The sequence below is a fragment of the Condylura cristata genome, unplaced genomic scaffold (assembly GCF_000260355.1).
Source record: "Condylura cristata isolate star-nosed mole 26May11 unplaced genomic scaffold, ConCri1.0 scaffold00005, whole genome shotgun sequence".
NCBI lineage: Eukaryota > Metazoa > Chordata > Mammalia > Eulipotyphla > Talpidae > Condylura > Condylura cristata.
In genome coordinates, this window is record NW_004567106.1 from 18,780,825 (window position 1) to 18,792,965 (window position 12,141).

The window sequence follows — 12,141 nt, forward strand, 5'->3', positions numbered from 1 at the left end:
TCACCTCCGGGGCAGGCGGGAATTGAACTCATGAGGAAGCGGCTTTAGATTCTCAGTGCTGTGCTTTAACCCGCTGCGCCACCAGGGAGGGCCTCGATCTCTTAATTTTTAAAGTCTTTGATTGCTAAGTTTTTGGAAAGCTTAATAAAATTTAAAATTCTGCACTGTTTTTTTTCCTTTGAGAGTCATTACAATCAAACAGATTTTCAAAGGATGCAATGACCCAGAAAATGTCTGCAACAGAGCAGCTAATTCATATCAGACAATTGGGGTAGTTTTTGCCAAGTACAGAGTAGGTGTTCAAGAAGTACTTTTAGAATATACAAAAGCCAAGGAGATGTATATATTGAAAACATTTGATAAAAATGCAAATTTATACATGAATAAGTAGCTGGGATGAATTATCATAAATGGTAACTAGATGAGAATGAAAATTACTTATGGTGAGAACATGTATAGGACTTAAGGATAAACTATGAGAGAAATCAAGAAGTCAAAATTGATGCCAAGATTTGATCTCAATGTTGATTTTAAAGATGAAAGGAAGCAAAGAAGAACATAAGTTTAAAGGGGCAAAGAGTTATCAGCTTTTTCCTATGAATATGTAAACATGAGAGACTGGACATAATGATATTAAATCCATAAACAACTTTGCATTCGAGTTACAAACTAAATAAATGATCACTTACAGAAAATATGAAGATGGTGAGGTAAACACTAATATTGAAGGTCCATTATAGCACTATCTGCATCAGTCAAGCTATTGAAAAAACTCAAGTTCACAATGACAGATGAATAAATTAAATAGGTGTGATATATATATACAATGGAATATGACTTAACTATAAAAAAAAAAAAATGAAGTCCTTGCCATTTGTGACATTGTGGATGGAACTGGAGGAGATTTGCTCAGCAGAATAAGTCTGGAGAAAGGGAAGTACCAAAAGTGGAACACAGACAAAGAAAACAAAGGAACAGACAAACCCCAGAAATCTGAACTATGAAGGATATCACCAGAAAGCAGTGCGGAGGAGCGCCCAATGGACTATAGTGCAGGATTATGAATGTTCTGGTGAACGGCTTGGTTGTGGTAACATACATCTGAAAAGGTGTGACCCTATATCTCTGTCTGAGACATATACAATACTATAAGCCAAAGTCACCTAATAAAAAATAATACAGAAAAACTTAAAAGGAAACCAATCATAATTGACACAATTTCAGCAAGAGAGTAAGAGCTGCTTAAAAATAAAGAAGTAGCAATAGCTAAAACAAAATATAGTATATAATGTAAGAAGCTCACTTAATGTGTTTTTAATAGCATATCAGAGACAATAAGTAGAAGTGAATATGAAAACAAATTAACAAAAAATTCAATCAACGTAAAACAGTGACATTGCAAATAATTACAGAAATTATTGATCTGTGACTCAGTATCAATCAGTCTAAGAAATATGGACTTAAGAGATTTAAGAAAGGAGAGACAGAAAAATAATTTTTTACAGAGAATATCTTCAGGCTTTATAGCCCCAGTTTAACATATAATATATATGAATTCTAAACCTTAAGACAAAATATGTAAAAATTCCATCAAGATAGGAAAGTTGTCTATTTAAAGACAACAAAACAGTATAAAAGTCCTAGAAAGTTTACAGTGAATTCTTATATAAATGGTATGAATTTCTTTCTGCAAAGCTCAAGGAATCAATAAATAAGGGATACGTATCACACAAGAAAAAAAACAATGAAAAAGAAGTCTAAAGCTAAAGTTAAAAAAAAAAAAAAGATCAATTTACTTTCAGTAAAGAGAACAAATAGTCCAAAGGCTAAGTAAGAATATCTCTATAAAAGGCAGAAACACCTCCCTCTGCCCCCCAGTAAAAGCTCCAGCTGACTTCCTTTGTCTAGCTAAGACAGTTAAGATGACATATACATAGTACTAAGTTATGATGGCTAGGTCTGCCCTATGCATACAAGTGAGCATGTTACTATTAAACTTTATGGTATTGCTACTTATTGATGAATGATGAATGAAAGTCTCATCATAAATAGTGCTGTAATGAAAGGAATATAATTAAATAATATACCTTGACTCCTATCAAATACAAATATATAAAAGTGTATTCAAGTTTATATCACAGACCTAAAGGTCAAAATTAAAACTCCAAAGGTTCCAAAAGAAATTCCAGGTTAATTTCTTCAAGAGATTGCAATAGACATAGATTTTAGAGGAAATAAAAAATAGAAAAAACATCCCAACAAATATCTAATCAAAAAATAAAAAGTGACAATTTATACTGCAAAATTTAGTATTTCTTTTCACCAAAAGTCATCAAGAAGAAAATAAAAAAGGCACACAATCAACTAAATGTATAAAAATACATATATATATGTTATTTTATGGATGGTATCAGACACAACAGCTGTTAAGAATCAAAAATCTAGCAGGAAATACTGACACTGATCAAGACTATCTTGTCTATGGATCTATATTATTTCTCTAAATGAAGACACAAAAACATATTAAATTAAACAATGCCTAAGTGGTTAAACAGGGTTTTCTAGTCATAAAACGGGCAATTTATCTAAATGGAAAGACACTGTTTTCAATTTTTAAAAATTTTTTAATCTTTATTAGCCAAAGCAGGGAAAACAGACAATAAGCATTTTCTCTGGTTCTACTATTTATAAACAAATGATAGCAGCTGTATAATATAATATTTTAAATATAATTAAACTGCAAGAATCTTAGAAGTGTATGCATAGCTAGAAATAGAATTTAAAATTCCACATGCAAAACTGAATTTCAGAAAAGTATCTTCTGACTTTCTATGCAAATCAACTGTACTAACAATACTTGGTAAAAGTCTTTTCAGAAGTATGAAGTACAATGCAAGTAAGAAGTTCTAATGCACTTTGAGTTGGACATGAAACCACTTAGAGTTTGGGAGTTTAAAAATAATGTTCACTGCTGGTTTTCCTCAACTTTCCCTTTAATTCCTGCAGTGGAACTCAAGCCCTGACTCATAGGCCTCTTAGAGGGACACAGGAAAGGGAGGAAGTTACTCCTACCCCATTGTTCTATATCCAGACTAATACCTGACTGAACACGTGGCATGACCTGTGGCAGAGCTACTATAAAAATGTAATTCTCCTTTAACCCCTCCCTGTAAATCATCAGAAAGCTTCCCTCCACTGATTTAAACAAATTTGGTCTTTGACCTCTAGAGTCAGAAATGGCCTCAACAACTCTTTCAGATGGTTGTAGTATTGTCTGTTTGATGTATGTCAACTACCATAAAATGCAATACTATTTCTCGACAGATCTTCAAGTAATGTCACAAATGCCCAAAGTAACACTAACAGTCTCTTGAGTAAAAGTAAATCAGTAGCATTAAATATTGCAGATTAATGAAATAATGTGCTTCGTTATATCAAGATTTGGGATCTAATACAGTTGTGATTTGCATTATTATTCAGCTGGTTGCAACACCTGTCAACATGCTTCCTATTGAACTTCAAAAGACTTCCAATAAATACCAAATGCTTGAAAGAGGTCTCATGTGTAGAGGGGAGAATTTTTCTTGGTCTGTGAGTTTTGATATTTAACAATCCAATCAGCACAAGAGTTTATAAACCAATCAATTGCTTAATGATCTATCTGTAAATATTCAAGTCTGACAATTTGAGAAACTACAGAAGAGACAAGCAGTTATATTTGTTCATTGCTCTGCGGAATGGGGAAACTAAGAATATGTTGAACATACTTTAAGTAAAATCTAAATTTTAAAGTTAAAGCAAGATTTACAACAAAAATAGTTTGATAATGTCTTTATGCATTAAGCTTTTTTTTATGGAATTTCCACTTACTGACATACTTATCTATATAATTATTTATTATAGTAATAACTTATAAATACTATAATTTTTGCATCAAAAACAGAAATATTTATAAATATATGAAATTATATGAATTTATATTTCTAAATAGAAATAAACTTCAACATCTTTTGGAATATAATGTTTAATAATCTGTAATACAGGAAGATGCTGAACTGAATATAGTATTAAAATGTTTTGACACTTAATAGTTCAAAAATTGCTTTATTTAATTGAGACCAACTGGCCTCATTGCTTCTTATAAACTTTGCAATATATATTAAGTAAAAAGGAATAAAAATGAACAGATGTTTCTCCTTAAAGGAGGCAGACAAAGATTGTTCTTACACAATAAATCAGCTGCTAGCGAATTTCCAGCTTCAGGCTAGCTTTTTAGGTATAAAACATAAAAAAAAAAAAAATTACCTCTGTATGGATCCAAAATTGATAGAGGAGATTGAACTGAAGATGAACAGCATATACTGAAGGTGGTATGAAGAGGGCCAAGGGAATGTAGAATATCTGAAAGATTAAAATATTTCAAATGTTATGTATATAGGATTTCTTAATATAATATACCGTTATGCACACTGAATATACTTGAGCAAGTATCTTGTTTTTTTAGCAAATATACCTTATTCTGTAAATTTTATCACCCTGTTTGACTTTGCAGCATTAATTTTCCACACAGTGATAAAGTTGCAGACATACTGGAGCTAAGTCCACTGGACTTCTAGTTCACATTTAATATTGTCTAGTTAAAATATCATACATGGTGTGCTATTTCCTTAATATTGAAAAGAATGGGTGTGTTTCCTGGAAGTAATGAGGTTTTTATATACACACAAATACTTTATTTAAGTAAAAGAAATGGAGGAGCTTGTACCTTTATACCTTGACAGCTCCTAAATGCTGTACAACATAGTATGCTTAGTAATAAAATAAAATTATATTAAAACAAATAAATTCATATAAGGAGGTGATAAAGATCATTTTTCCTTTTAAATTTATTTTTATGTGGTAGACTGAGGGCACAATATCTTCCAATTTTCTCAAAGTTACTAAGGAAGGGGCTATGTTCTGGTGCCATAGTGGAAACAAATTTTAAAGTTCCCTATTTCCTAACAGACGGAAATGCCTTTGTACTGGAAAAACAACTTACGCCTAAACCGCAGAACTGGTTAGAATCAACTAATAAGCACAATCTGCTGTGTTCTCCTAATGACTTTGATCCCCATGAGTGGTTTCATGTTGTAAGAAAACATTTTATTAAATGAAAAGCTAAACACCCAAACAAGCAAAAAGACTCTGACTTCCACTTTACAGTTTAGATATTATAAAGTGAGTTAAAATTCCCAAAAGACTAGATATTTTGGAAAAAAAAATTTTTGAATGTTGCTATTTTATTTCTAAATCTTAAATGTTTTGTTCATAACTAGGCCAAATATCTCAATACTTTGTAATGATTACTCATTTAAAATTATATATATATGTGCGTGTGTGTGTGTATACGTGTGTGTGTATACATATATATATATATACTCTTCTAGTTTTCTAGTATTTACTCTTCTAGTTTTTGTTTTAAATAATATTTTTTATTTAAAAAAACTTTTTAAAGATTTATTTATTTAAGTATACAGAGCTCGGGTACAGGCCAGAGGTGTGGAGGGTGAAAGGATTCACCAGAGACAGTTTGGGAAGTAGAACAGGCAGATGGATGAAGTACACTGCTGATGGGATTAGCCGGCAGGTCAGGAGAGGTCTGCCGTGCCATGTGGATCACCTCCGGGGCTGTGATTGAACTGGCACTAAAATGGCTGCCGCTAGCTTGCAGTGCTGTGCTTTAGCCCACTGAGCCACTAGGGAGGGCCCTGTTTTAAATCTTATGTCATAAAAATCTAAACTGTCATCACAAACAGGATCAGTTTTATTTATGTCATTAAACAATGAATTAAATTAGTGATCAACAAAAGAATACTAGGCTCTTACTCAAGACATCCACTTTGTAATGTTGGTTCTATAACAGAATATCTCTCTGATGTTCACAAAGTTCTTAAACTTTTCTAAGCTTCATTTTCCTTATGAAAATAAATGGTGAATGGAAAAACCAGACATCTAGTCATACTTCCTGTTCTAAAAGATCTGTGATAATATGATTTGATTTTTTTCTTGGTTAAAATATTATACTCTTAGGTTAATAAAAATATTTGAAACATGTATTTTTAAAATATATATATATATTAACTACTTTAGGCCAAGAGATATGTTGAAATCTTTGAGATTTGAATAAAACTGTAAAACAACCTTAACAAGTACTATTCTAAACAAGTAGTATTTTTAGAGACTGGGACTCTATATCAAATGGATATTTATAGCTCATCATAATTCATCAAAGTATGAGAGGAAAAGTCCACTGAAAATAAGAGATTATGGAAAAGGGGGTCCTAAGGTCAAAGAAATTGTGAAGTGTTAAGTTAAACAAGTGAAATTTCACTAGTACAGGACATCTCAGAGCCTTTACCATACTAATATGAATCACAAGCTTGTAAGCTGATAGAATACTTTCTTTCTTATAACTGTAAAATGAGATTCCCTAGCCATATTTTATAAAGTAATATCTCAAATCATTTTTTAATCTTAAAAGCCAGTAAATATAATAATGAACTAGGAATTAGAAAAAATAGCCTTAACATGGGTTAAAAGAAAAAAATCACACTTTGATAAGAAAGACCTAATTTTTTTAGGGAGTAAGTCACATGACTTCATGAACATTAATTTCTTGTGATTAATATAGTACTATACAAAGGATCTAATGATACAATCAAAGTTTAACTTTCTAGAGTTGAAAGTTGCTTAGAAAACATCACCTAAGAAGATAGAGATATCTTCTCTATCTCCAAGTTTTGCTATCCCCAGCCCTCTATAGTTTTTAAAAGCCAACTTAAGGTTCCCTTCCATTATGAAGATCCAAAAGGTACTAATATGGCAGAAGATAGTTCTCCTTCCTATAACTTCAGTGTTCAGTGATTGGGTCAGAGGATTTTATACTGATTACCAAATGCATCCACTTTTGTTAGGCATTCAAACCTATGTCATTCTGACTCCAAGATACTTTAGTTTTAAATACACTTCTTATGCTGGCATTTTTTATTACTATTGATAGAAATCATATATTACAGGGTCATAAAAGACAGAGAAATAGCTCAGGCTTACAAGTCTAAGTGGAGAATAAGAACAGGTTTATGGACAACCTTAGGCTAATACAGAGAATACGAATGGGTTTTATTCTGTTCAATAAGTGAATGGGAAAGGCAGAGGTTGTGTGAAGAGGCCACACAAGAAACTATGCAAGAAACTATGTGGATTTAGGGGACATATAAGCACTTTACATTGCTTAAAGTATTAGAGAATGCAACAAGAGATTGGTTTGGCCTAATGGAGTTGTGAATATATCCAAGGAGTCCATGAGCCTCCTTAACATCATGACAACATAATATGAGCTTCTACACAAATGGGAATGTACAATTTTCTGAAGAAACAATTTATTGCTTTCATTGGGGTGTCTCCTGTGAGTTTATAAATGACCAGAAAAGAAAAATCAAGAACAAAAAGAATAGATAATATAGACATTGGTCAAACTAGAAGGTGGATTTTTTAATGTCACAGTAAAGAAATTAGATTTAGCACAGGCCCTGAGGAATTAATGTTTTCCTTGTTTATCAAACCTGTAAGAACTAGAAAAATAGATTTGGAATCTATTTGAATAGGTGAGTGAAAGTAAAGTATATTTAACCACAAGAGAAAATGTGGGGATGGAGAAGCAGTATATAGCTAGCTAGCTATATCGATAGATATAAATATGATATCATATATATCATATATATATACTAGCTAAGGATGTATGTCATATATACTATATATAAACATATATACATAGATACACACATACACACTAGCTAAGGATTTGCTCACAAACATAGGAAACAGGAGCAGCAGGGGAATATCAGGAGACAGTCATGTCTCTGGCATGTATACTGGGTAATGCTATTCACTAAGGCAATGAGAGGAAAAATAAGCTGTCAAGTTCAAATTTGGGAATAGTGTGTTAGAGGCCTTGAGTTAGATGCCAAGAATGTCATATACTAAGCAGCTAGAAATATGTATCTGCAATCAGGAAGCAGTCCGGGTTGAACTTACAGAAATGGAGGTGGTGCAAATGTTCATGATAGATGAATTGATGGCCTGGACATGTCCACAGTGGAAAGTTAATACAAATAATCCTATGGGAAGTTAAAAAAAAGAACTGTAGGAAAGTAGTTGAAACAATGTTGGTAAAAGAGTTGAGGAAGATCCAGCGTTTAATGTCATCAGAAACAAGTGAGAGATTTTTAAGAAAAGGGAAAACATGATTTCCCATTTGTGGCCAAAACGGGAACTGAAATATGGCACTGGGTTTAGAGGTAAGGACCAGCAGAGTAGAAGGCCTAGAATCCAAGTTCAGTAAGTTTCAGAATCATTCAGAGCAGGCGAATAAATAGAAGAACGGGGTTATTTAGTTCTCTCTTACCTCCAGAAAAAAGGAAAAGAAAACCTGCAGCAGTTGATGAATCGTACACAAAAGTGAGGAAGGAGGTATAATTTATTTACTTGCTTTAAATGTGGGAGACAAGAATATATTTACAACATACACACATGGAGCCAGTTCAGAGGAAGAAAACAAATGTCAAAAGCAGTTGATCAGACAAAGTACAAGAGAATTAAGATCGGAGCAATAAGGTTAACCTAAGGCTAGACTTGCTAAGGAGAGTAGATATTTTCTATAATACAAGAAGGAAAGCATGTCACTTGTGAATTTACAACTTCAATGAAAATATGTGCACAAAAGCAGAAAGCAGAAAAACCAGAAAACTCTTCACATTTATTAATTTTGAAGGTGTTCACTGGCTGAAAAAACAGGCAGCACTGACAAAGAGACCTTGGAGACAGGAGTTCTAGAGAGGCTTCTCACAGGCAGGGAGGTGTTCCTGCTTGCTACTGCAACATCACCACACCTGTGTCTGAAAGCCTTATTTGAAGGGGCATCAAACTACCCAACTGGTGCAGGAGGATGAACAGGACACTCAGCTACCTGGACATGGCAGAGATGTACTTGGGTAACAAGATTCAGGCACAACTTTGGCATTTCAGAGCAATAGATATAATAGAAAGGGAGTAGACTGTAGTAGCCAGAATCACAAAATTAAGCATCTTAGATTGAAAGGAGAAAACAAAGTTATGAATAAGGACAAATTTGGAGCAACAGCAGAGACTAAGAAAGGAGATTTAGCAAGCTGTTAAACAAAATAATAGATTTTCAAGTTTAAAATTTCTGAGGAAAAAAATTAAAAATCACAAGATCCAGGATTTATGTTCATTTTATTTTACTAGTGTAAAACAACCTAGCTTTACTAATTTGTGCATATCTATTATTCCCATTTTTTTTATAATCTTACTTTAGAGAAAAACAATTTAAAAATTTTCCTTCAAAAGTCAAAGAAATTGAAGATTTTGGAAACAAAGTTTGAATAAGCAAGGACTTAAGGAATATGGACAAAGTTTATGATCAGTAATAACACAGAACCAAATCCCCTGACTACAGATAACATACTGGTCTCCATCATTAAAATTTTATTTGGTGCTAAGTTGAAATAAGTGCCTGTCTTGCCACTTGGAAAACCCTTAACTTTAAGTAATTTAAGTTCAGCTTTCTGTTCCCATTGATACCCTCTTACCCATTTCCATTTTCCCTCTTACATCTTCTCTTACATCCTATATTCTAACCACACTCATGATGTTATGGATTGAACAAAATATACTGGTGGAAGGGCAGGAATTTCTACCTTAGACGATCTGAAAAAAGATTCTTTACTTAGTAGTTAGGTTAAAATGAGAAAAGTAGGGTATATTCTAATCCAGTATCCAGTATGACTGGTATTCTCATAAAAAGGAGAAATTTGGACACGGAGACCAACATGCCATGGGGAGAATGACATAGGAACTGAAGACGGAAAAAAAGACATCACATAGACTACACACCACATGTGCAACTACCACAATCTGGTTCCACCTGTTTCCACAAAATTCTTGCACATCCCTATTACAACAATAGAATTATGGATGGATATATGTGTTTATGTGTGTGTGTGTACACATATACAGGGATGTGTGTATGTATAAAATAGTGGTATGGATAGTATGGACAATGAATCGTTACTCAGATTTGTCAGCAAACTCTAAAAATTACCAGCAAAACACCAGGACTAACACAATCACAGAAATATTATCTTCAGCCTCAGAAGGAACCATACCTACTGACAAATACATCTCAGAGTCTCCAGAATTCTGAGACAATTTCTGTTGTTCTAAGTCATCCTGGAAAACTAAATATACCTACCTAGAATTCACTTGCCTTTACTTACATATATCATATTTTTTCATGATTTTATATTTACACAGAAATTCTCTGTTTACTTCACATTCTATTACAACCTTGTCCATGGAACAGTTTTAATCTTACAGATTGGGTTTAAGCATCATTTTGTCTGAGAAGGATCCCTTGATCTAATGTTGTTCTCAGAGCAGACACCTCTCTAAAACCTCAACAATTCTTAATTATAATAACTGCTGTTATACTTGATTTCCTTGTATAGAAACCAATCACCTTAAGAAGTCTTACTCATTGTCCATGAGTAAGGAATGATCTGCCAATCAAGAATACATCAGGAAAAAAAAAATTAGTAGGTGTACTCAAAGAACAATAACATGTAAGGGTAGTTGAATTTCTAACTAGTTGTACATTTTTTAAACATCCATAAGATCATTCTGTCTTATGCAGAAATTTTCAGTATAAATTCCCTATTTATCATTCATTGTAAGGACTACAACTGATTAAAATATTTCTATAAAGAAAAACAACCAAAATAAGAGAGTAACTGTAGTTTTTACCACATATCAAAGTTAGTCGCCAAGTTACAGCAAAATTCCATTTTCCTGACACATCTAGATTCAAGGTTTAGAAATAGGTACATATATAAACCAACAAAGGACTTCATTTATTTAACAATTATGTCTTATTAGGTATCTCTGAATGGTGTTTGAGGTTGGTAGAGTCCTTTGAGCTCTGAAGCAAGGCCCTGAAATTGTACATCTTCACTTCCTAATGTGGGGTGGGAGGGGACTGCCTCAAGGCATGCTTTCCTCTTGTGAGGAGAGTTATGGAAATTTTATCCCTCGGGCATTCAACCACCCCATCAAAGTTGTGTGCTTTTCATGTCTTTTTGTGTTCACATCCTCTTTATATAATTCTAACTTCCTCATAAAGAAAAATAGTCTGCTTAGTTTGGCAAGGAGTATGATGTAATAAAAAGATCTGAGATTTCACTAAAGGTTCCTCTGGTCTTCATAGCAAGAAAAAAATATTTTATACATATGATCATACATGATACTTTCAAAGATTTATTCATACTCATTATTTAAGATGATCTTGAAAATAATAAGGTAGAGTATATATTGTCTGCATGATTTTATGTACACTATCAAAGCAATTCAAACAATTTTATTTGGTTCAGAGTGGGGAAGCTCGTTAATGGAAGCAAGGACTGGGATCCCGATTTTTATACTGTCTAATCTCCTCCACTCTGTTACAGTTTCTCAGCTACTCTTTGTGTTTTAAGATCTTACGAGGTACTTTGTAGATTGTTCCTCAATTTGAGTTTGACATATTTGTCATGCTTATACTAGAAATATAGATTTGATATAAAGATCACAGGGGAGCAGGGTCATTCTAATTACATCTTAACCAAAAGGCACACTTATCAACCGAAGATTGTTTTATCATACCTTATCAAAAGGTCAATGTTACCAACAAAATATCACAGACACATTAACTATGATCTCAGATTCATTATTTTTACTAAGTTTTTCCACTATACAGTTGCTCTCCCTATCCACACATCGTACCTTTTTATTACTAAATTCTCTATGAAGCAGTTACTAACTGTAGTCCACACTCAATGTCTGGAAGTAAAGGAAACATTAAATTTCATTTCTACAGTAGTAGACAGTATCTGTGTATACACTCTTTGAATTCTTTTGGAATTATTTAAGAGATATTTTGTCCCATTTATTTGTCGTCAGATATTGATTTATTCAAGCGTTTACATCAGTGTGGACAGATTTCAAAGATATTTATTTTATACTTAGGCCATAACTTCATACAATGTT

At 32.8% G+C, this 12,141-nt stretch overlaps 1 protein-coding gene across 2 annotated transcripts in view; it reads right to left on the reverse strand.

Annotated features, from left to right (window-relative positions):
• The window catches only part of AGMO (alkylglycerol monooxygenase), a 284,977-nt gene that overhangs the window by 153,560 nt on the left and 119,276 nt on the right, over positions 1-12,141 (reverse strand). For both annotated transcript variants that reach the window (XM_004676735.2, XM_012720743.1), the window contains exon 6: positions 4,306-4,401. In XM_004676735.2, the coding sequence (XP_004676792.1) occupies positions 4,306-4,401 (96 nt within the window). The remainder of the gene's footprint in view (positions 1-4,305; positions 4,402-12,141) is intronic.